Below are 25,838 nucleotides of genomic sequence, written 5' to 3'. Positions count from 1 at the left end.
GTCTCCGCAACCCCTTGTGGAGCCATAGTTACTCTGAGATAGACACATACGTACATGCTTATGAGATATATGATAGTGCCTACTACATAATTACAAACTTTTTTTTCCCTTTTTATCAGTACCAGGGATCGAACTCACAACTGCCTGCTTGCAAGGCAGGCGCTTATGCCGCTGAGCTAAATCCCCAGCCCCTCTACTACATAATTAGTACTCAATAAATGTTTGCTTAATGAATAAATGCCCTCAACAGTGAAAGCGATTTCTGAGTTAACTGATAATACACCGACTTTGTGTACTACGAAAATGAGAAGACTATACATATTTGCTTGTAAACACACAATATCTCTGCAGAAACAGGCAGCCACCTCTCAGCCACTGCTTGCGGGAGAGAATCTGGGTGGCTGAAGACAGCAAGCACAGCTCTCAATACACCTTTTGTGTCTCTGGGCTCTGAGCCATGTGAATATATCATCTATTCAGAACAAAGCTGGAATTGGAAACATTCGCTGTATCCCTTGCCAGGGTCAATGTATCTATAGTTTCCACTAACCGGGTTCTTTCCCTTCTGCAAAGCCACTGTTGCGGGGGTTCTGACGCTTGGGCACCTCTGTCCTTGCAAATGATAAAAAAGCGGTGAACAGTCTTTTCCACCTAATAAAAACTTCCTCTGGAACTCAGGAAGGCAGAGAAGCCTAAACAGTTTGGGAATAACTAGGGAAATTTGATTATTGTAACATATACAATACAGACGCTTCTCTGTATCAGTAAGTTCATCATCAGTTTGAAAATATTTTGAAAAATGCACTTAATACCCCTAAACCACTGGGCACGGTGGTACACACCTGTGACTCCAGCACTTGGGAGTTTGCCGCAGGAAGGTCACCGTAAGCTGGAAGCCAGCCTAGAATACACACTAAGTCCAAAGCCAGCTGAACTACAAAGCAAGACCCAGTCTCAGACACCTAACCCACCAATTACAGCTTAGCCAGGCCTATCTTAAATGTGTTCAAAGCACATTATCCCACACTTGTGTCAAATCACCTACAATTCCTGTTTTGTGACAGTGCTCTCTCCTGTAGTTCACTGAACACCATGCCGGAAGCACAAGGCAGAATGCAATTCTGACCGTCGGAAGCCACTCACCGTCAGTTTAAAAGCAGATGGCAGCCTACACACGGTGAAGTCAAGCCACCATCACACCGAGTGACCGTCAGTATTAATGAGTCACTCCTGCTTTCTTAGACTTAGCAAGGCATTGTGATTGTGTTCTTAGCTGAAGAATTTAGGGGCAGAAAGGCCAAGTCTGCGAGTTACTTTCAGTCTCAGAGAAATTAGAAATACCTGTCTCCATACAGATACAGTTACCCAGACATACACGCTACCCTGGCTGAATGCCTGTTAAGGAATTCAGGCAGACACTGCACAGTACACCAGCCTGACATCTTTTTTAAGAGGTTGGAATTTCTTAATATGGTAAGTTTGGGCAATACTTTTTTAAACCCTATTAAAGTTTCCAAAAATTAGCTCAAATGCTGCCCCTACAAGAAGTCCTTCAGGAGGTGTGCAGTTAGGAGACATGACTCCCTTCCCCACATCTCCAAAGCACTTCACTTCCGTTCACACACTACCAGGCCTCCACCTCGAGCCCATGGCCCTGGTCTCAGGCCTCCGGGCACGGCCTGCCCTGAACCTAAGTGCTGAAGTGGCCCACACTGACCGGAAGAGACCCAGATCTCAAGAGTAAAGCAGGAGAGCCGAGGGCGGGTGCTCCTCTGGCCACCGGAGACAGCAGGCAGTCAGGAGACTTCTGGGGCCACCTGGAGGCCACAGACACCTTGGAAACCTCAGCAGCCACCCAGGTTCCCGGCTGGGGACAGAGTGTGGCAAGAGTTGGAAGCAGCAGCAGTATCTCAGGACGCAACTTTATTGGAACAAGGCGATGGGTGGAAAGGAGCTAGGAGTCAGGCTCCGCGGCAGGCAGTGGCTTCTCGTCATCAGGGGGACAATCGATGAAATCAGCCAGCATGGCAGCAGTGGCGTCCTCCTCCTTTTAAGGACAAAGACATGAGGCTCAGAAGGGTCTCCCCTCCCCTCCCCTCCCTCTCCCGCGCACAGAGGAGCAGGCCGCAGCTTCCTAGCCCAGCCCCGGCCGTCCGCTCGAAGGTCCGCGCCCTGCCCACTCACCTTCTCCTGCACAGCGGTGGCCTCTGCCACCGTCTCCAGTTCTTCCATGGGCGTCTCTGGAGGAGGTGGCACCTTGTCTCTGCCGCCCTCGGTCTCCTCCTCCTGCAGGGCCGGGGGCGCAGAGGGCTCTTCCTGGGCTGGCTCTGGAGGAGGTGGCCCTGCCGAGGGGCTCTCCCCGCCCCTCTCCACCTCCCCCTGGGCGGGGAGCCCCTCAGGAGCCAGGGTGGGGGCTGTCTCGGCAGGCCCAGGCCCCTCTTCAGTTCCGGGCTCCTCCACTTCCAACAGCAGCTCGGGTTCGGGCTCCGGCTCAGGAGGCACTCTGGGGGACTCCGGAGGGGGCAGCGCGGGAGGCAGGGTGGGGGGCGGTGGTCCACTCTCCTCCTCTACCTCGGCCCCCGCCGGACCAAACTCCAGGTCTTCCACCTCTTCCAACTCTTCTTCCTCTTCCTCCTCCTCCTCTTCCTCCTCTTCTTCCTCCAACTCACCTTCCTCCTCCTCAAACTCTTCCTCAAACTCCTCCTCCTCCTCTTCTTCTTCCAAATACTCTTCTTCCTCCTCTTCCTCTTCCTCAAAGTCTTCCTCCTCCTCCTCTTCTTCCTCCTCCTCCTCCTCCTCTTCGTCCTCTTCCTCTTCTTCCTCATCACTGCTGTTGATATTAATAACCGTCAAGTCTTCTTCCAAGGCTGGGGGTCCTGCCCCTCCAGGAGTTCCTTCAGGAACCAACTGGGGTGGTGGAAGTGTCACAGGACCAGGGACGGGTGGAGGCGGGGGCGGAGGGAGAGGTCCTGGGGTGGCAGGAAGTTCTTCAGGCTCTTCCTTGGCTGGCACAGGAGGGGAGGCTGTTGGTGGCCCGGCAGGGGCCACGGGGGGAGGACTGGTGCCTGAGGGTGGAGGTGGGGGCAGCGGTGGTAGCCCCTCGGGCACAATTACCACGCTGTCATCAGAGTCACTTTCCAAGGAGATCTCCACATCGGATGCCTCTTCTTTATCGTAGTGGACAAAGGCCGGCCTGGGCACTCTCCCCCCAAAAGTTTCATCTGGGGGTATGGTGGGCGGAGGAGTCCCACTAGGGGCAAGGACAGGGTCCTCACTGGAACCCGCACGGTGGTTCTCAGGGCCAGGAAGAAGCCGAGGAGGAACAGAAACCAGGCCCGGGACAGACAAACCAAGGTGATTGGCCGTGGCGGGAGGCCCCGGGCGTGCTGGGGGCACAGGGCCTCCAGATGGCATGGGACCTGACGAGGGCATGGAGCCCACAGAGGGCACTGGACCTACTGAAGACATGGGTCCTGCAGCAGGTAACGGGCCTGCGGAGGGCATGGGGCCCACGGAGGGCATGGGGCCTGGGGGATGGAACGGTGGGGCTCTGAATGGAGATGGGGCCTCAGGAGGCGGAACTGCGGAAGATGTGGGACAGGGAGGGCCCACAGTTTGGAGGGGAGGAACTCGGGGGTGGGTCAGAGCAGCACAGGTCACCAGTGCTTCTGAGCAAAAAGAGGAGACCTGTGGAAAGAAAAGACAAGCATGAGCATTAGCCCTGCAGAGAGAGTGTCACGGGCCTGGGCCTGAGACCCCGAGGGAACTGGGGCACGCTCAGCACTTACCTCGAGGCTGTGTTCTCTCTGGCCAAGGGAGAAAGCCTGAAGAGCACAGGAGAGAGGAGGCGGGCAGCGAGGAGAAGGGGCCAGGAGCAGGGCCAGGAGCAGACGGTAGAGCTCACGTCGGCAGCAGGAGCTGCTGTACGGGGAGCTGCCCAGGACCTCACCCTGCTGAACTCCCATGGCCAGGGGGAGGACCAGATCATGCAGCCTCTGCAAAGTACACAGAACACACTGAAACGTCATCACCTCAAGCACCCAACCGTTCTCCAGAGCCTCCTCCCAGGTTTCAGGGCACCCCCTTCTGGGGTACACACCCCCGGTGCACACAGCAGCAGCCCCCTCCCCAGGCTCCGGGGAGACCAGGCCCCACTAACCCTGTGAGTCTCCTCCTTGATGAGTGGCCCACACATTAGGATGGTCCGACTGAGGCCTGCGGAAGAGAATGGTGTGTAAGGGGCAGGGCACGATGGGGCATGAGGAGGACGAGGCAGAAAGACCCCAAGTGTGAGCTGGAGCTGGACACTCAGCAAGACTTTCTCTTGAACAAGTGCTGCAGACGTAGCTCAGTGGTGAACTACTTACCCAAAACGTAAAAGGTCTGGTTCAATTCCCAGGACTGCCAAGAAAAAAAGAGAACAGAGGAGAGGGCAGAGGAGAGGGGAGAGGAGAGGGGAGGGCGGACCACTGTCAGGAGCACACAGCCCACAGGGAGTGTCCAGCTCAGTCAGAAAGGGCCTCCACTATGCAGGGCTGCTGCCAATACTTAAGGGGTACACTGGAGGCAGGACATTCCACACACGCATTTACACACTTGCTGAGAGCGCTCCCCTTCAGGTGGGGTAGGACAGTAGGACAGAGGAGAGAGACCCAAAGCAAAGTTGCCAACTGACTACACAGCATCTGACTACTAACCTCATTTACAGAGCAACGGCTGCACCGGAACAAGAAGCCCCCTGGGCAGCCTGCCCATCAAGGAGCGGAGCCTCAGAGGCCGGGGTTTCCCCCAAGGGCTAGGCCTACGCCTGGCGTAAAGAAGGCACAGGCCTGTCCCACCCCGTTTCCACCGCAGATCCCACGGCTGGTTCAGCACCTTCTCCTAACCTCTGCCGCCTCGTGCACACCCTCCACGTCACCAAATGGCCTGGAGCCGTAACCCTGGCACTACAGGGTGCACAGGAGGCTCACCCACCTCTCAGCGCGGCCGCACACACGTCGCTGTTGGCATTGCTATCTCCTTTCCGCTGGCTGGGTGGCGCCACAGCTTCCCCCATGTCCAGCTTTAGCTTCTTGGGTGCACTGGGCTTCCCTGTTTGCAAACCCCCATCAGGGCTCCCCCGAGGACTGCGGAGCTGATAAAGAGAAATACACACAGAGGTACACAGAAAAGCAGGTCAGTGAGGAAAGTGTTTGGCAAGGAAGTATATTAAGACAGAGGTCAATGAAGCCAGGGGTAGGAACTAAGGTGAGACTTACCTTAAGGGTATCAGCTGGTGGGGAGATGTCACTGAGCAGGTGAGTGAACAGAGCCTCTCCTGAGGCTCCTCCCTGAAGCACCCCTGCCGAGGCCCCGCACACCTGTACCCACAATTCCAACACAGCATACACCTTCGTCCGAATGGTGCTGTGGTGTGAAGAGGGCAGATTATGAATGGAGAGGCGAGGTGCTGGACTCCTGACGGGTCTGCATGCTTTCTCATCCTTTCTGTATTGCCCCTTCCCGATTACCTGTAAGGCCTCTCCTGGCCTGGAGAGAGGGTATCCCTGCCAATGCTCCAGGCGTTGAGGACCTGGGGGAGCAGGCGGCTGATCAGGGCTCCAAAGCGTAAAAGCCGGCCTCCACACCTGGGGGCAGAGATGGGATGGTGACCCTCACATCGGCATGCCCCAGATCCTTCTTCAGACCCTGCCCGAGTCCACTCACGCGAGGATGAGAGCAGAGAGCAGGTCCAAGGCTTCCAGGTGGATAGAGGGTAGCAGCAGCAGCCGCAGAGGCCCATCTCCAAGCAAGCTCTGGAGAAAAAACCAGCAACAGAAGGGCTAAGGGAGGGAGCGGACTGCAGCGACAGCAGCACAGCCGGGGCAGACACCTGCGGCTGCACACTGCAACCCTGGGCCACGGCTCCTCATCAGCACCGCCTCACCTTCCACGGCGGTCTCGGCTGAAGGGAAGGGAGACGGCCGAGTCTCTCAGTGACAACTCACCTGACCCCCAAATTCACCCTGCCTTCTGGAAGCAATGGCCACAGTGGTGCTGCTCTGCACGAGCTAATCCATGACGGCAGGAGGCAGGGAGTCACGGTATTGGAAAGCAGCAGTTCTTGTTTTGCTTTTTTTTTGGGGGGGAGGGGTGAGCTAGCCTCTCATTCTCGAGCTCCGGCTGGCCTTGAACTCACAGAGAGCCTCCTGACTGAGGCTCCCGAATACTGTGATTTCTCTCTCTCTCTTTTTTTTTTTTTGGGGGGTGGGGGTGGGAACCAGGAATCAAACTCAAAACCTCACACTTGCCAGGCAAGCACCGTACTACTGAGCTACATCCTTGGTGGGACCCCCAAGTACTGGCTAAGAACTATCTTATCTGAGACAACTTCAGGGATGACACTGAGGACATTCAGGTTACAGAGCTTTCCTAAACACCCAGCATCCATACAGAGACAAAGCCCACTCACAATATTCTTGCTGCTGACGCTGAGAATCCGGCAGATGAGATCCAAGACTTCCTGCACCGGCACGGACACAGGAGCCTCAAATTCAGAGCTGTAGAGAAGCAGAGCCAAGACCCTCAATACAGGCCCAGCAAGACCTTGCATGCCCGCTTCCCCCTCCTTCCCAGGATGACACGAAGCTCCCCTCATCCCTCCTGCTCCAGAGCAGGTCCCTCCAGCACCCACACACCTGAGCATCAGCCCCAGGCAGCGGGCCAGTCCCGAAAACTTCTGCCGAAGCCGGAGGAGGACGTGGGCATCCCCTTCTTCTGAGTGGGAAAGCAGCATCTCCACTCCAGGGCCTTCGCTCTGCACAGGAGCTGGGCAGCAACAGAACCACCGTGTACCCTCTAGGTCTCTCTCCAGTCCCGTCTCAACTTGTGGTAGGTGACCCTGTATGTGCCCACCATCTTGCCTGGAAACCACCTGCTCCACCTGTCTGGGCTGCCCTCCCAGCCTCTGCTGCCCAGCCTCCAGTGCATTCTACTAACCACCAGCCCTGGCCCACCTGCTTCTGCTCCCTCGTACAGGGCCCCCAGCAAGCTGTGCAGCGAGGCCAGCAGGTTGTGCAGCTCCTTCTCCCAGCTCTCTGTGTGCTTCAGGCCCTGGGAAAAGCCAGCCCCTAACGAGGGAACCCTGGAGTAACATTCACAGGCCAGCTGCCAAGGAAGGGCAGACACCCGGTCAGGTGGAACCTGGCCCAGCAACAGGGCCCCCCCTCCACCCCACTAATGCGCAAGACATGGCGATCAAAGGGAGGTTAAGGGATTGTGAGGCAGAGAGGCCCAAAGAGCAGAAGTCAGGACCGGGGAATGGAAACAGGGAGGGAGCTAAGAAAGAACCATAACCAGCGCTCCCAGCTAAGAACCCAGTTCCGTCCCTCTCCTCCTTCCCTTTACCTGCTGGAGCTGAGGGCTCAAGGAATGCACGCGAGACAGGAAAAACGAGGCCAGCTTGCCCTAAAGGAAGGGGGAGTAAGAGTCTATGAGCCAGTTCCCAGGCCAAGATGCACCTTCCATCCGTCCCCAACAGAAGACTCTGCCTAGCGGCTTCCTTCCTACACACAGGAGGGAAGCACGACACCTCTGCTGGGCGGGCAGGAGTAACCCAGCAGCAGAATAAGGACACCCTTCATTGTCAGCTCTGTGCCTGAGCTTCCCGTCTACGAGCAAAAGGCCCAGTGAAGCCACACACAACTGTGCTCCCTCGTGCCAGTGTTTTCACGATGACTGTCACCTACCTCCCTCAAGCCAAGAGGACAGAGTCCAAAACACAATCTCATACTCCCGCTCCTACCAGCTTAGACCCTGGAAGGAAGGTCTACACTAAGAGGCGAGGACCCACACAGAGGCACGAGGACGGGACACGAGCAGGACAGAACAGTCTGCTGGAACAGAAGAAAGGCAGCACATCTCAGAGCAGCACCTGCCAGTCAGCAAGCCTTTTTTTTGCCTGCTATTAGAAGGTCTTGGAGTGAAACTGTTTATAACCTAAGAGACACAATTTGTTTGGGGGTAAAATCACAGTGGCTTGTGAACACAGAAGGAGAAAAAACTTACATCATCATTTTGACTAACCTAGAAATGAAATGCAGAGTCCGTTTCAAAGGTGAGCACAAACAGCGATCGTGTCAGCAGTAGCTGGGTCCCACGAACTCCTGATTTTGGTTTCACATCATACCTGCGAACTTGTCTTTAAATACCTCCCACACACATCACTAACTCCTAAGCACAGGGCAGGAGGCGGTGGTCATGCGCCCAAGGCTGGCCGGGCTACACAGTTAGGTTCCAGGCTACTCTGATAGAGCAAGACTCCACCTCAATAAGCAACAAACAAAAAGAAAAAAGGCAGGAACAATGGTTCCAGCAGCCACCTCTAGATCGGTGGTGACCTGTGGCTGTGCGTGGCCTTGGGTCCCCTGTGCGTATAAAAGGTTGCATCAGGGCAGGCCCCACGACCCAGGCAGTGCCCAGTTCTCTGCTTCCTTCCACCTCCTTAACATGGGTGACTTAGATGTGTGCCTTACACAACTTCGTCATGAAAACCAGCTCTTCCTAAAGGATACAACTGCGAGTGTGTTTAGGGGTGTTACATAGCTGACCATATTAATGTTTTTGGTTGGATCATTGAACACAACTGTTTGCAGTCTCTCTGTTTGAATGTTCACTTTGTATGCTTTGATACTGAGACTTGAGCAACTATCTCTAAGATGATAATGTATAATCTATTAACTGGTGATTTCTTACTGTTTTTTTTTTTTTTGTAGTTCTGTATTACTTGTACCCTTACACCGCTTTGTTCTGTTTTGTTTTTTCTCTTTTTCCTTTTAAATAAAATTTAAAAAAAAGAAAACCAGCTCTTCAGATCCAGCCCACACCAGACAGGCCCTGTTGGTCCTCACACTCTGCCCGGCCACAGTGAAGACCACCTCTCAGTCACGTGACCTCCTACAACGCTCGCCTGATGGTTTTAAATCCAGTAATTAGCACCGTCCAAGAGAAAACTATTAACACTGAATTCAATAAAGGTACTGGTCCACGGGTCTGGCAGGGTGTGTGCATGCATGTGACTCCCCTCACGCTCCCTAACCTCTGCAGATGTAGTTCCCAGGTAAATTGTGTACCCTGTAAGGCCACTGTAAGTAATAAAATTACTTCTAAAAATTTGTAAGTAGGGGGCTGGGGATTTAGCTCAGTGGCATAAGCGCCTGCCTTGCAAGAAGGCAGTCGTGAGTTCGATCCCCGGTACCGATAAAAAGGAAAAAGACAAAAAAAAAATTTTTTTAAGTAATAAAATGCAACCTCAATGTCTCTCCTATCACTGAAGGAATGCTTTTCAACTTAAAGATCCTACATTAGACTGGGTGTAATGGCACACACCTGTTATCCCAGTACTCCTGAGGTGGAGACAAAACACTACTGTGAATTCCAGGTCAGTGTAGGCTACAAAGTGAGTTCAAGGCCAGCCTGAACTGCACAGCAGAACCCTGTCTCAGAAAGACTAGAGGGAAAATAAAGCAAGAAAGCAAGAAAGCTCCTACATTAAAACAGAGCCTTACCATTTAATGTTAATACACATATATATTTCAGTAAAACTATTTTTAATAGAACGAGTTTCCTTGTAGTTCCTATGCATTTTGTATTATGAATTTTTAAATAGTACTCTTGAGAAGGGTCCAGGCAAAATAAAGAACACTGTACTATAGATATAAGGGAAGATGGATTTCTATATTCTGAGACGTAAGAGTTAGGGAGAGCTGGACGTGGTGGTGCATACCTGTAATCCCAGCAGTAGGAAGCTGATGCAGGAGGATTATCACGAGTTAGGAGCCACCCTAGGCTGCACAGCCTGAACTATGAGACCTGGCACTCCCCCACTCAAAAACAGAGAAGCAGGGAACAATGCTGAGGGTAGGAAGGGTTAGACTCCAGATCACAAACCCAGACAGGAAGCAACAATGAGGAAAAACACAGATGATGCCAACAAGCATGCAGACCAAGGCCTTAAATCCTGGGCTAGGAATAACTTTATTCTGGGGACAGAAGCATGCGGTGCATAAAGGAAAGCCTACGGAATACTGACCAGCTATGGTGCCAGCCCTAAGGCAAAACATTTAGAAAGGAAATCAGGGGAGAAAAAAATGGCAGCTTGCTAGGGGCTGGGTGCAGAGTATCTGCGGAGAAATCAGATCAGATGCTAAAACATGACAACATGGAGAGGGCCAGATGAATGGATAACGATTCTTATTAACCAAGGCAGTAACCGAAGGGAAAAATAAGACTAGGAAGAGGAAGGAAGAGTGCAGGTGGAGAGCTGAAGCCCCACATGCTCATTGCGCTGTACTAGGCACGGCCGGACATCCAAGGTCGCACTGAGACCGTGGCTGCTGATAACGGGAGTCTGTGAATCCTGGACATTCAAATAGTGACACTGCCAAAATTTCTGCTCAGTGATCCAACAAAAACTTAGTTAATATGGTTATCAGTCCTACACACTTGTTTTTTATCTTAAAGACGGTAAGATTAAACATATCAAAACAGAACAAAACAGTTCAAAAAGAAACAATTTAAAGAAATACAGATTTCAAAGCAAGTCCACTGGAGATCTTCACTGTCTACCTAATTGTCTCTAGTTTTCTTCCAAACAGTTGTCCCCATCTTCGCACACATTGAATACATACTGAACATTATAGAACTAATCAAATCATTACAGGATGGTGAAGCTTTTTAAGTCTTCAAGACCTGACATTGAGGAAGACACTAATGACTACCATAATGTTTCTCATTCTCTTCGTAGTAGCTGTCCTTATCTTTACTGAATGCTGAAATTGAACTTAAGAGACTAGACTAATATCACTGTGAACAGTGATTAATAGTATTACTAGATTTTATATCATAATGCTACGGAATAGCATTGGGTTTGTTAGTGTCTCTTCTTCAGAGTATCTGTTCATTACATCTTACATTATATAATCTGTTCCCGTAAATAGTTTAAAAAATTCTTCCCATGTGTGAATTTCTGCATGTATATCTATCCTCTCTGTATTCTGTATTATAGGGAAGAACAAATCATAACAAGATGGCAAAATACATTCCTAGAAAAATATGCAATGAAAAAGACACGTAAGACCACAATATTAGGTGATCTACCATCTGGGGGTGTCACATTTGGGGGCTCGTCCGGGATTACTCCAAGAGCCCCCTTTTCTCTTTTTTGCCCCTTTTTACCCTCCCTATTCAGCTAACTCCCATGGAATCCCCTTACTGTTCTTGGCTTTTGACCGCTGCTGCTTCTAACTGTGAGTATCCCTTATTTCATTCTGATTTCAATTGTGCGCATGAATTTGATGGAGTGGAATGCCCTCCAATTTGGGACCCTCGTAGTCCACTTGAATTTTGATTTGTACAGGACAATTGGTTTCTTAGTTTGACATAGACTGTTATCCTCTGTAAGAACGATCTTATGTGGCCTTTTTGGTTTTACAGACAACTGTCATCCTTTCGGCTATGCGTTAAGTGATAACAGTTTCCTACTAGATCCCAGATGATCTGCCAACCCAGGAGAAAGAGTCTTGTGTCTTGTTGTCCTGTCCATTGTCTTTTTCTCTTTTTGTGTGCTGTCTTCCTTTCTTTTGACCTTTTTCTTTCACAAGGAATCACAAGAGACAAAAATGGGACAAAGTACATCCATCCCACTAACTCCACTGAGTCTAGTCCTGGAACATTTTAAAGATTTTAAAAGGAGAACTGAGGGGTATGGGAAACCTGTTCACCCCAGGCGCTTGCAAGTTTTGGCTTCTTTAGAATGGCCTCAAGGTGTTCCTGAGTGGTCCCCCATCGGGAGCTTTGACCTGGAAATAGTGCAAGCAGTCCAGAGGTATGTTTTTGGTCCCCTGGCCCATCCTGATCAATCTGTCTATATCTTAATATGGGTTGATTTGATATATGACTCTCCACCTTGGATTAAACGTTTTCTTAAAGTTTTTAATCAACAACAGTCTGAAGACGCACCGCTCCTGACACCTTTTAAGAGAAACCAAAACCTCAGGCGAGCTGCGTCCAAGCAGCCTCCCCCGCCTGAGAAACCAACTGCTCCCCTTCATCGGCCGGAGCCCCTTATAAGCCAACCCCTCACGGTCTGACTCCACTTCCACCTTATGTCCCCTCCAGGAGGTCCCCAAACACCATGACCCGGGAGCCTCATATTTATCTATGCCCCTTTCTCTGACCTTTATAATTGGAAGGGACAAAATTCCTCATTTTCTAAGGACCCAGAAAATCTCATTAGCCTGCTAGAATCTATTTTCTCAACTCACCGCCCCACTTGGGATGATTGCCAGCAGATTCTCAGGGTTCTTTTCACAGCTGAAGAATGGACTCACATCAGCACCCTAGGACAAAAGGCTGTCCTAGACCCTGATGGAAACCCGATGACTGACCTCTGGTGACTGGAACACTATTTCCCTCTTTCCTGCCCTGACTGAGATCCCAATTCCAAGGTACCTTAGGCGGCTTTAGCCCAGTATCGCCAGCTGTTTCTGAGTGGCCTTCGTGGAGCAGCCAAAAAGCCCACAAACTTGTCCAAGGTGTCAGAGGTAAGGCAACTGGCTCATGAGTCCCCTTCCATGTTCCTGGAGCACCTTCTAGAGGCCTATCGACTTTATACCCCTATAGACCTGGTCCGCCTGAGAATGCAAGGCATTATTAATATCGCCTTTGTCTCCCAGTCAGCCCCAGATACAAAGAGAAAATTGCACAAGTTAGAAGGCTTTGAGGGAATGCCTATTAGTCAGCTGATAGAAATCGCTCATAAGGTCTTTGATAATCCAGAGAACTGGCAGGAAACAAACAATAAAAAGTTACAAAGGTGTTGGAGCTCCTTTGTGAAAAGGCTGTAACACCAAATTCAAAGAAGGAAAACTAACAAGGAGACAAGGAGCAACGAGCCTACTGTAAGGAGTTGGGGCACTGGCGAAAGGACTGCCCAAAGGTAAAGGCAAAACTAGACTTCCTTTTCACCGTCAGGACCTCCTTTATTTTCTTCCAAAGGAAGCTATCCATGTAAACTAAAAGGCAGAAGATTCTAAGAAGTATGAGATTTAGAGAGGATGTTAGAGGAGTAATGAGTAAGTGCAAAAATGGTTATATGAAAGTGAACACTCCAAGGGCCACTGAAGGTGGTACGGCTGGTGCAGTCATGGTAACGAGCAAAGTGTATTACTTAACAATGAGATAAAAGCATTTAGTGTTGAGATATTAAGCTCATTCTAAGATTGTCTGATCTCCTGTGGTGTGTTATACTGTGGAGACAGAGCCAAAGAGGTAAGAGCCAAACCCAAGAGAGAGACCTATGAACTACAGTTACTACAGAGACTCAGATTCTATGGAAACAATGCCTGGATCCGCTTATTGCCCTGACAAAAGCCCTCAAGCTAGCCCAAGGTAAGTGCATAAACATCTATATTGATAGCAGATATGCCTTTGCCGCCACCACGCATGTCCATAGGGCTATTTATCAAGAAAGAAGGTTACTAACCTCAGCAGGACAAAAGATTAAAAATGCTCCTCAGATACTAGACTTATTGGCAGCAATGTGGCTGCCTGAAAAGGTGGCCATAATACACTGTAAGGCCCACCAAAAAGGAGATAATCCTGTGGTAAAGGGAAATAACTTGGCAGATGCAGCAGCCAGGGAAGCTGCCTTAAAATCAGTGGGGACTGAGACTGTGCTTGCCCTATTGCTGATGCCTCCAACCTTGTCTGGACCTGTGTACACCAAAAATGACCTCTACTTGGCAACCCAGCTTCAAGCAAAACCTGACCTCCCTGGGGGTTGGTACCAATCACCAGACAAAGAGTTCTATTGCCAGAAGCACTTGGCCGAGAACTCATCGGACAAGCACACCAAGCCACCCACTTGGGAGGAACAAAGCTTGCAGAACTTTTTCGGGAGAAATTTTTTATTACTCTGCTGATGAAATTGACACAAGCTGCAAGCCTTAAGGGCCCTCTGTGCCAACTGGTAAATGCCAAACGACAACTTTATATGGAGACCAAATGTTTCCTTGGAGCCATCCCAGGAGAACATTGGGAGATTGACTTTACAGACATAAAAAGCCTGAACTGCAGGGGCATAAATACCTCTTAGTAATGATTGACACCTTTACTGGTTGGGTAGAAGCTTTTCCAACCAAGACAGAATCAGCTCTCATTGTACTAAAAAAGCTCCTTTATGAGATTATCCCAAGATTTGGCCTGTCCATATCTATGGGGTCCGACAACGGTCTGGCTTTTATAGCCCAGATAACTCAAAAATTGACACAGACATTACCGATTAATTGGAAACTCCATTGCACGTACTGACCTCAAAGTTCAGGACAAGTAGAGAGGACAAATCAAACTTTACAGACTATGATAACCAAGTTGTCTCTAGAGACTGGAGAAAACTGGGTAAGTCTCCTTCCATTTGCCCTCCTACATACCTGCTGTACCCCCTACATGGCCGGAGTGTCACCTTTCGAGGCACTCTATGGGAGACCTCCGCCACTCATTCCTATGATCTCTGAGGAGAAACTGGCACATTTAACTAACCAAGATCTTATTAAGTCCCACCAGGCACTCCAGCTGGTTCTGTCCTCTATCCACCACCTATTCAAATTAAGACTCTGAGCCCACAGCTGAACCAAGGGCACTTGTCCTCATCAGGCATCATCATCGAAAGTCTCTTGAGCCTCGCTGGGAGGGACCTTTCACTGTGATGCTTAGCACCCCCACTGCAGTGAAGGTGGCCGCTAAGATTCCTTGGATTCACCACTCCCACATCAAAGTAATTCAGGCCACAGACAAAAAAGGCATCGAGTCATCCCAAGATAAGTGGACTATACAAAAGACTGGTAACCCCCTAAAGTTAAAATTAACCAAATGTCCTTAATTGTTCTGGCTATTATGACTCAAATTGTAACCTGTTTTATTTTCATAACTTTCTCACTAGGGGTAAACCATAACTCAAATTATGGGACATGGGTCATTACTATTTTACAGGAAGAAAGTTAGTCTCAAATACAACAGTCCATGGGATTATATCATTGGATCCTTGTGTTCTACTTGGTTCAGACAACATAAGAGAGGTAGACTCCCTATGGGGATGGCAATGCATTTTGGGGGTTGGAAAATCAACATGAGAAAGCAATTATGTGGGACTACAAAAGGTCAAAAGACTTTACAGTCTACACCTTGGTATCTATGCCCTCATGCAAATTCAATAGTGGACTGGCCAGCAAGACAAGTCAAATATTTCAATGATTATTGCTCAAAGAATCCAGAGAGTGAATTCTTTTGCCCATACTGGGGCTGTGAAACCATTTCCAACTGGAATGGTCCAGATGCCAATATGAAATGGTTCCTTCTTAAACAATAAACCAAAGATTTGGCTTATTGCCTTAAAATCAGCGGGGAATGTTGTAACCTGCTAACCAGTTCCTTTTGCAGCCTTGCTGTTCTGTAAAGCACCGAACCTTCCCCATCCCCAACTGCTCCATAAAAGATGATAAAATTGTTTGTCCTGATGGAAACATCTGTTCCAAGAAATGACCCACCACAAAAAACCACAACCTTGTACTTATGTTAAAAACATGTACGTACGTAAAAAGCCCCCAGGTCAAGCTGTACCCAAAACTATGCTTGAGAGCTTTCCAAAGGACACCCACCAACACAACCACCCCCCTCACTTTGCTGTTTTTGCCTTCAAAAGTTTCAGACTCCTTCGCTTCGGGTGCTCAGTCTATTAACTGCCTGACTGACACCGCTGGGTACCAGCTAAAATAAAGCACTTCTCTTTTTCTATTTTTTCTGTCTTGTTGTTTTTGAGAGTTGCCGAAGGGGCATTAGGGGCGGGGGACCACTCTTGGAGTCTTGAGGTGCCACACTCTCTCCATACAGCATCTTGTGGTCATCTGCTACCATTCTGTTGTGCCATTGTGCTTATGTTTAAGTAACCTTTATTTTAACTAATAATGGCCCCAAGGCACAAGAGTAGTGATGCTGGCAATTCAGATATGCCAGAGAGAAGCCATAAAGCACTTCCTTTAAGTGCAAAGATGAAAGTTCTTTACTTAAGAAGGGCAAACTTGTATGCTGAAATTGCTGTGACCTATAGAAAAAACAAATCTCCTATCTATGAAATTGTATGGAAGGCAGATAAATAAGGGCTAGTTTTGCTGCCCAGTTGAACCTGAGTAACGGGAACCTGGAAAAGTGAAACTTGGGGGAGGGGGGCTCCTGTACTGTAGCACCTCTTTTAAGTACTTTAGGACAGTAACTACAGAGGGCCTAGCAGAGTAGGCACCCACTAAACACTGGCTTCCTTTTTCCTGAAGAACTTACTTTCTTGATTTGGTCACAAAACTAGCTCTACTTTCAAGACAATCTGAATGGCAAACACTCCCATAAATGATAATACCAGCTAAGCATGGTGGTGCTTCCAGCACTCTGGGAGGCTGAGACAAGAGGATCACAAGCGTGAGTCCTGCCTGAGTAACTCGCCTATTTAGCAAGATCCTAACTCAAAATAAAAAATTTAAAAAGGGCTGAATATAGAACTCAGTGCAAACACCTTGGGTTCAACTCCAGAACAGCAAATAAATGAATATATAATAATACAGAGGGCCAAGTGCCATTAATGACACAAGTCATGAAAAATCAATTTAATATAGTTGAGTTCGTGGCACACACTTATAATCCTAGCCGCTCAGAAGAATGAGACAGGAAAAAGATTCTATCTCAAAATAAAAAGTAAACAGGGCTGGGGATGTAGCTCACTATTAGAGCACTTGCCTAGTATGCACAATGCCTGGGTTCAATCCAAAACACAGGTTTTGCTTCCATCTGGGTAAACAGGTGCCCGGGGGTCACTGACCACAATGGAGTATGGTCAAATAAACAAGAACATCCACCCCAGGGGATCTCAGGTACGGATGACACAACAAGCACCAAACACACCCATCAGAAACGGCTGTGTAGCTCCTACTGCTTTAGTAGAATTATAAACCATTCGGAACTGTTACTGCATCTCCTTGAGAATAGACTTAACTCTCTTACAAGTTTTTCCCTTGCCTGCCCCACACACACCCCACTGTCTGTAGGTGAGCTGTAGGTGCCCCACACACACCCCACTGTCTGTAGGTGAGCTGTAGGTGCTGCTGAACTCTCTGTCACCTTGTATGAGTCACCAACTCATTGTGCTAGAGAAACACTAAGTCAGAAAGCCTTCCTGAAAGAAGCTATAATCGCTTCAGAAACAAAGTAAAACAGAATGACAGAAACATGGGTGGGTCCTTCCAGACTCAAAGCAGGCAGGGAAGAAAGAAAAGGAAGACTCTGTGGGGTACAGCTGAGGCCACGGCAGCAGACAGACACAGCTTCTGATGCCCTCTGATCTTCAGAAAAATACTATGCTGGTTTCTCCATCAGTGAAAATTAAACAGGTGCACCAAGGAATTACCACTGTAACTGCTGAGAAAGGTGTGTAGAAATCTCAGGAACGACCGGCCAGTTATGCTGGGGCAGAGTCCGGGAGACCCAGACAGAAGGTTCAAAAGTTTGAACCCATGCTGCTGGCACAGCACCTGCTTGGCAAGCACAACGTTCTGAGTTCAATATCCAGTACCAAAAACAGAAAAGTTCAAGCCCAGGCTGGGAACTTAGCAACTTCATGAGACTCCGCCTCAAAATAAACAACGAAAAAAAGGGCTGAGGGTGTAGTTCAGTACGAAGGCCCTGGCCCACTCCAGGCTTGGCTTTAATCTGAGGTAGGAGGGCGAGGAAGGCTATGTTGTAGCAGAAGAATTTCCATGAATACTTACTTTAAGAGAACCACAAGCCCGAGGGAAATACGTCATACAAGCCTTCATTCCTTCCAGCGCTGACTGCGCACACTGTGGGAAAAGAGAACGTCACACAGGAGGGCGCTCCCCGACCCCACACCTGTCCATCTTACCACCATCCTGAAAGTCCCTCTCTACAGTGCGCAGTTTGGGCCCTTCCTCTTCCTGCCTCCCTGATTCTATTCCCCACTGGCTTCCACTGTATGATCTAGCCCCGACAGCACGAAGGAGTCGTCACAGGGTAGAGGACCGGTAAGGGTCTCACCTCTGGTCTGAGGCCCAGCAACGACGTGAGAAGGCCAGGGAGGTGGTTGACAGAGATGTCCCGAGACAGTGCAGGAAGCTGGGCTGCGTATCGGAGCAGTTCCTTCAGGACAGCCACAGCCAACTCCATGGTGGGTGGAGGATCCTGGGACTAAGCAACAACAGCCCTGCTGCCAACCTCACCTTCACTGTCACTGACAGGAGGGACTGGAGGCACAACAACATGAGGCTTTTGAGAAACACGGGGTTAAGGTCAACAGCACCATCAAATCCACTATCTCTACAGAAAAAGCACAGAAAACATGTTCTGAAAGGAATGTATTTGTCTACAAAAAAGACAGGTGTTCAGGATTAAAGGTGTCTAGGGTCCCAGGAATTTTGGAAAAAAAAGAAACAAAGCTGCAACTCAAAGAGCAGGCTAGCTGGAAGATCTAAGGGTTTTCTGATCCTCTCATCCTCTCTTTGCCAGCTGTCAACGGAGAAGGGCACTTTTCAGACTGAAAACTAAATCTAGGCCACAATAAAACTGTTCCCTCCCTCCAAGCTTGCTTTGAGCAGACTCACCCTGCCCTCCTAATCACAGATGACTGGTGGGGTTGGACATAGAAGGAAAAGTAGTATTAACTCAGGAAACAGCACTTGCCATGTGCCACATGCCAACAAAAGAAGATACTTATTTAAAAAAAGCAAGCAGGGCCAGGGATGTAACTCAGCAGCACAAGCACCTGCCTGGCAAGTGCGAGGTCCTGAGTTCAATTCCTGGCACCAAAAAAAAAAAAGCCAGAGAACCTATAAACTAAAAACAGGCCCTCAACAGTGACCGGCAATTCCGCGGTTCTCTGTGGCAAATTCTTTGCTACTCAAACCTTCTCTGTCACTTCTAAGTCCCAATTCCTCCCACCACTGCTACCTCTGTGTGGCCTTGCCTACGAAAACTGAAGCCACCTCAGCTTGCTTCTCTGTCCAACTGTTCCCATTCTCTTTCTTCTCCTTTACCTGACCATAAAGTACAGAGCACCTTAAAACTCCAGTCATACGGGATTCACCTTGATATATCATCCTCATCCTCAATTTAACAGCTAACTAAGATTCCTTTATAAACCAGCTGAACAGCCAAGTGTGGTGGCACACATCTGTACCTCAGCACTCTGCAGGCTAACGCGGGGCTCACCACAGGCCAGTCAGAAACACAGAGACTCTGTCTCCAGAGAAAACAAAAAGGTCGGCTGGAGCCCCACCCGCCCATGGCTCCATGGACACCTGGACACCTGGTCACCTCCAGCAGAGCACACTGGGGATTTTCACTGCAAGGCTTCTGTGGAAATCCGAGGGCCACCCTCGTGGTGGTATTTTCCCCCAACCCCTCTGAGCCTGGCTCTCGTACAGTATTCTGAAGGCCACAAGTCACACGAGTGATACCCTCTCCCTAACACTAATCAGGATCAGTGCTGCCTCCTCTGCCTCTGTGTGTCTCCCAAATCTGTTTCTTTCACGTAGTTCTCTTACCGCCCTCGTCCAAAGTACCACGAATGCTCTCCATCACTTTAATAACCTTCTACAGTCTCTGCTTTCACAACAGCCAGAGTGATATTTTCAAATGAAAAATGATACTGCATTTCCTTGTCACTGCTGCTATGGGTTGTATGTACTCCCCCAAAATCATGTTATGATGAAGCAACAAGGCCCTTAGCAGATGCCACCCCCCATATTGCACACCCCAGATTCTAGACTTCTGATGACACCTACTGAAAATCTCTGATCCACTGCTCTGAAAATAAAAACCAAAATCCTTAGCATGTCTGAAAAGACCATACCTGACTAGCTCCCCATGCTGCCTAACGTCAGCTCTATGTCTACCTAACCCTTAGCCAAATGGCCAAGCTCCTGGTCTGTCAGAGCTGGTGCACTCCTAGAACACTTTACAGCCATTTAACTACTGACCAATTTATGAAAGCTCTCCCTGAACCCTGATCCCAATCTCCACTACCGTGCTCCAGACAGGATAGATTCTTCAGATACATGCTGCCAAGCTACACTCTTAGCTACCACAGAACCTGCTTCATCTTATCGGCTCACAAACACATTTATCTTTACTTAAATGAAGTACCTTCCATCAAAACAAAAATCACCCAACTATGGACAGTGAGTACCTATTTTTGCATGGTCCACAGTGTGTGGTTAGAATGGGTCTTTTTTTTTGCTTGAGACAGGGTTTCCTTATGTAGTTCAGGCTAGCCTTGGACTCAAGACAACCCTGCTTCAACCTCTTGAGTGCTGGGAATACAAGCATACACCACCACGCCCAGCTGACTGATAACATATATTTACATATTCTACATGTATTTTTTTGTACTGGAGATCAAAATCATGATTTCGTGTTTGCCAGGCAGATACTATGCCACTGAGCTATATCCTCGGCCTCATTTTTGTATTTTTAAAAGAATGGAAAACAGTATGCAGAAACCATGTAGTTCATGGTCTAAAACATTTGTTATCTGTAAGCAAGCACTTTACAGAAAATTTCCCAACTTAAGCACTATGACAACAAGGTCCCTGGACATCTTACCACTGTGCCTGGAACTTAACACACAGCTGGCTCCTTGAGCTCAGAAAACGCTCATGAAGTAAGTGAAGAGGTCATCAATGTAAAAACATAAGGGAGCATGGATTTTAAATGTTAAAAGAGAAATGAACCCAAACAAAAGAACTTAGACTTATCACTCATTAGAATGAAGAAGTGAAGCTATCTAAGGTCACAGCATGTACAGTCAGATGAACTGAAACAAGTCAACAAGTGAAAACATTAAAAAGTTCAAAGCGATGTTTCTATGTGATGATTTAAAAGTTCAAAAGGTCCCAGCACTTGGGAGGCAGAGGCAGGAGGGTCCCCACAAGTTCAAGGCCAACCTGCATTAGAGGTGAGACCGTGTCTCAAAAAAAACCCAACAAAAGTTCAAAAAAATGTTACTATTCAAAACTTATCCTCTCACTATCAAGAAATTACCGCTAGGGGCCAGGAACATAGCTCTGCAGCGCAGCACCTGCCTGGCAAGCCTGAGATCTGAGTCAGCTGTCGGTACAAAAAAAACAAAAAACCTAACCTTTAATCATTCTATTCTCAGAACTAAAAGTCCAAGCCACAAAGAACAGAGCAGTGCTACGATGGGGGACTGAATGGGGAGGTAGGTAGTGATAAACGGTAAAACCCTTACCTGCAATACCTGCTGAATGCTCCGAAGCCAGGAGACACAGTGCTGCTGGAACATGTCCGTGGGACTCTCCCCCACCAGTAGGGACAGCAGACACAGGCCCTCGAACCTGACAACCAGGAAGAGTAACACCAAGAGTAATACCAATACCTCACAAAAAAGCCGGGACTGTGCGTTCATTCTTGATGGGCCACAGTGAAACTTGACCCTAAGACTCGCTGTGATTCCTTCCCTCCTGAAACACCAGGAGCAACAAGAAAGGAAGGGAGCAGGACTAATCCCCAGTGGAAAACACATAATTTAGGAGCTGCAAAGAGTGTGTTTGATTCAGGTGAGCTCACAAAAGAATGAAACATCCAACCCTCCTGAGAATTCAGAAATCTCTTGAACCCATGGAGGGGTAACAATGGAGAGACAGATGCACATACAGCCCAGTTCCTAATGGAACATCCCCCTGGGGAAAAATGCTGTAAGACTTACCGAGTTTTCATGGAACTGAGACAGGCATTACTGAGATTCACTAACGCCCCAACAGCAGAAAGGTTCTGCAAGAAAGAAAACAGCAATGAGCCCAGAATAGGACAGCAGAGACAGAGACACAATTCTCCAAACTCTCCCATCCTGGTGCCTGCAAAGCCTTTCTGAAGTTATACCTTCTCTGAGGTCAAAGGTTAGCCCTTAAGGCCTTTAACCCCTTTCCTTTTTCCCTATGACTAACAAACCCAGTAGCCTGTCCATCAACTGCTCAAGTTCTAGCTTGCCTGGCCCCATCTCCCATGTCCTACCTCACAAATCAGAGCTAACAGAGGAGGGCCAAAATTCTACAGGTCTGCTTCACTTCTGCAATGCTAGACAGCACCATGCATAGAGAAAAACACCCAGAAATGCTTGAATGGACACTGAACTCTTCCCTACCCTTCCTTCACCCCTAAAAAAATCTTCCTCTTTCTAATCCTACTCTTGGCTTCCCTACTCCCTACTCAACCGGAGTCCTCCCTCCAATTCTCCCTTCTCTCATGTGCAAGAGGCCCCAGGAAAGAAGTGTCCTCACCAGCTCTCCCCAAGTAACCTCCCTGTCACCTGAAGGACCAGACTCCTCTGATGGTCTTCCACCTCCCTAATGGCTTGTGCCCCTTATCCTTTCTGAACAGTTATTTATGCAAGGGGTCAGGCAAAGGAAGACAAAAATAAGTAAGTAAAATAAATAAGATCCCTCCTCTGCTCTGATGGAGGGAAAGTCATTCATTTACTCAATAAATATATACTTAACACTTACTTCCTGGGAGACTTTGTTTTAGGTGCTGAGGCATACTTTCTAGCTAGAGGAGACAAAACATAAACTGATGACATATATACAGATTAAGCATTCCTAATCAGAATGCCCAAAATCTGAAATGCTCCAAAATTAAAAACATTTTGAACGCTAATATGACACAAATGGAAAATTCCACACTTGACTTACTATGACAGTATTTATCAACACACAGGTGCACGAGTTTGTTCATTGTCTGAGAGAAAAAACCCTAGCAGCCCCCTTCAGTTGTGATCTATCTTCTCCGAATGCTTACCTTATTCCTTTGTACAAGCCTACCAAAAAGCGTAATAAAATGCAGGTGTGTGGATTAGTCAATGGCAGCTTTCTCACAATGCTGTACAAAAGACCAAGACCTGTGTGGATTATTCACTGTTTTCCTGGTTTGTTTTTGCTTGTTTTGCATTATGAGATATACAGATACTGTTGAAGATGTCAAAAAAAAAAAAAAAAAAAAAAAAAAAGGTTATACCCCTGTGGGTATACTGATTAAAAAAGCATGCATGTTTCCCTCTAGCACAAGCCAATGAGCATGATAGTAGTGATAATGAAAATATGTGAAGGGTACTTGCCAGGCAGGCACTGTATCACTGCCCCGAGGTCCCTGTCCCCAACCCCAGTCACAAAAACAAACAAAAACCCATCCAGCAGCATGCCTCAAGATGGGCATGGTGATACCTGCCTGTAGTCCCAGCTCTCAGGGACGCTAGCAGGATTGCTTTGAATTTGAGTCCGGCCTGGGCTACACAGTGAGTTCAAGGCCAGCCAGCACTGCACAGCAAGACCTTGTCTCAAGAAAATTTTCAAAATTAAAAAACAGAATGCCTCCTCAAACTCAGAGGACCTAATTCCTGGTGAGAGATACAGCTCATTATCAAGGGCCTTGATCCAATCCCTAGTGCCAAAAACAAACAAACAACAGTAGACAAGGAGAGAGTCCTTGGGGACTCAAACAAATAATAATCAGAGAAGTGGGACTCAGCCTTTACTCGAAAAGACTGGCAAGGAATGTCTAGTGTAATAAAGACAACTCAGAGTGGTATCGCAAAACCCAAGGGAAGACAGGTTTTGTTTCTTGTCATACTCAGAATCAAATCCATGGTCTTGTATTGAACAAAACCCCCATTCCTTTTTATTTATTTTGAGACAATCTTGTTAAGGCTAGAGGCCAATTTGTAAATTTCCTTTTTCAGTGGCCTGAAGAGCTGGGATTACATGTGAGTATCACTAGGCTCAGCTTTAAAATAATGTTTAAAGGAAGGAATGATCAACTGTATCAAATGATACAGATGGGTCAAATAACATGAAACCTCAAATTTGACCATGAACTTCTTTCTTTTTTGGGAATTGGGAAGGGTGGAGCTTGAAACCAAGGCAAAGTTGGATAGGAAGGAAACAAACTGACAAAATGTGGTTAAATTTGGATGATAGAAACAGCATAGGATAATGTGGTTTGAAGTATTGGTGTGTGCCTGAAATTGCCTCTAAAGTTTTTGGCAATTATATTCAAAAACATATATAAGCGCAGTTGTACAAGTATGGGTAAAGGAAGTTGTATATAATGTATGTATAAGAAAATTCTAAAAAGTGTGGAATAGGAATCAGTTAAATCATAGGTGATCAGCAAAGTTTTCCTAGAGGCATTAACAAATATGCAGAGAATTGGAGGGGTCTAGGAGGCAGTTCAGGAAAGCATTCCAAGCAAAGAGCAAGCATAAAAACTTTGAGAAAAACAAGTCCCCTTCTACCTGCCACCACCATACCCTAACTAAAGAAACAAAAAAAATTTTTTGGTATTTTTTGAGACAGGGTATCACTATGCATTGCACGCTGGTGTCGAGCTCACAACGATCCTCCTGCCTCAGCCTCCCAACTTTCGGGATTACATCCGCCACCACACCTGGCAAGGATTTTTAAAAGCAGCAAGTAGGACTTCATTGTAAAAAGTTCAGTTCAGTTACTGTGCAGAGAACGGTGTAAGAGGACAAACTATGAAGAGACCAGTTCGAAGATTATTACCGTAATCCAATATAGAAACTGCACTGAGGCTGGACACCGTGGTGCACACCTGCAATCTCAGCACTTGGAAGGCTAAGGTAGGACGAGATCACCACCATGAGATCACCAGTAAAAGCCTGGTAAAATTTACATTTTGAATACGTTCACTAACCCTGTGAAAATTATCCCTAAAACAAATTATCTCCAGAAAGAAAGAGGCTGAAGATCATTTAGCTAACGAGTGACCTGGCCTTTAACTAAATATATTCCTGAGTACCTACCTGCCTAAAAATAGAGAAAGGGGCCCTAATCTCTTCCCTGGAGTAACGGCGGATAAAAGACAAATACGTGACTCTCGTTCGGAATGATGGCTGCCTGCTCTCAGCTGCCCTCCCCTCACCCTCCCCACTGCAGCTTCAGTACAGGGTAATCAAGCCCCGCGCACAAGTATCCAGCCAACCTTGCCTGAGGGCTGGAGGTAGAAGCTCCGACTTACCTGGGCGCCGCCCACAGTTCCATGCAGCCGCAGGAGGCACATGAGCCCAGGCAAATGTGGGGCCGAGCAGACTGGGGGATGCACAGGAGCAACACTGGACCCCGTTCGTGGCTGCAACAACCCAGAAACGCTCTCCAGCAGCAGCAGGCGGAGACGCGGGCCCGAGCTCATCGCCGAGAGACCCCCAGCCCCGCCAGGAGCCCCAGCCGGGGAGCCCGCCGAGGGTCCACTCAGAACGGCTGCCGCCATCTTCCCCCAGCTCTGCTGGTGGCGTGGCGCGATGACGCAAACACACCGCGCCCGACGCCTCTAGGTGAGCGGGCGTGGGGAGGGGGCTGCGGTCCTGCGCACTGTGCGAACGGAGGTGGGTTCCGGGACTCAGGCTGGCTGAGAGGGAGCATGCGCGTCGGACGTTAGCTGGGATGGTGTGCTGGAGTGGTCGACTGGGCGGGGCGGGGCGGGAGGGATTAGGGGCGGGGAAAGGGGCGGGGCCATGAGGCTGACCAGTGGTGTCTGCGGGCACGTGGTTTGAACAAACGGCGCGGAAGTCTGAAAGATTTGCCCCAAGTGGAGTCCTGAGACACCTCCACTGTAAGCTTAGTCATACCTAAGGAGCTGAGCCTCCGTGTTAGAATCAGACATTTTAAGCTACATTTCCACCCTGGGAAACGATACAATATACGCGCCCTAGA

The 25,838-nt window shown here is 48.4% G+C and overlaps 1 protein-coding gene across 1 annotated transcript; it reads right to left on the bottom strand.

Annotated features, from left to right (window-relative positions):
* Positions 1 to 1,908: 1,908 nt before the first annotated feature.
* Positions 1,909 to 25,517, bottom strand: Pelp1 (proline, glutamate and leucine rich protein 1). The gene is made up of 17 exons (XM_005002129.4): positions 25,147 to 25,517; positions 21,821 to 21,885; positions 21,344 to 21,449; positions 18,133 to 18,282; positions 17,847 to 17,918; positions 7,387 to 7,446; positions 6,996 to 7,146; positions 6,678 to 6,807; positions 6,452 to 6,539; positions 5,707 to 5,795; positions 5,511 to 5,627; positions 5,259 to 5,406; positions 4,975 to 5,134; positions 4,160 to 4,215; positions 3,789 to 3,995; positions 2,185 to 3,687; positions 1,909 to 2,047 (listed from the first exon to the last, which is right to left on the bottom strand). The coding sequence occupies exons 1-17, from the start codon at positions 25,393 to 25,395 to the stop codon at positions 1,955 to 1,957; spliced, it is 3,444 nt and encodes a 1,147-aa protein (XP_005002186.2). The 5' UTR covers positions 25,396 to 25,517; the 3' UTR covers positions 1,909 to 1,954.
* Between the last annotated feature and the right edge of the window lie 321 nt (positions 25,518 to 25,838).

This window comes from Cavia porcellus, unplaced genomic scaffold (genome assembly GCF_034190915.1).
Source record: "Cavia porcellus strain 051 isolate PalLab524CR breed Dunkin Hartley unplaced genomic scaffold, mCavPor4.1 scaffold_32, whole genome shotgun sequence".
NCBI classification, from domain to species: domain Eukaryota; kingdom Metazoa; phylum Chordata; class Mammalia; order Rodentia; family Caviidae; genus Cavia; species Cavia porcellus.
This window is presented reverse-complemented; position numbering and strand designations above follow the sequence as displayed.

Coding starts and splice junctions, on each gene's coding strand:
- Pelp1 (XM_005002129.4), bottom strand. CDS start 25,395: ATGGCGGCAGCCGTTCTGAGTGGACCCTCGGCGGGCTCCCCGGCTGGG. Junction 7,447..17,846: donor GGGCTTGTGGTTCTCTTAAA/GTAAGTATTCAT, acceptor CCCTTCCTTTAG/GGCAAGCTGGCCTCGTTTTT. Junction 5,135..5,258: donor CACCAGCTGATACCCTTAAG/GTAAGTCTCACC, acceptor TCTCTTTATCAG/CTCCGCAGTCCTCGGGGGAG.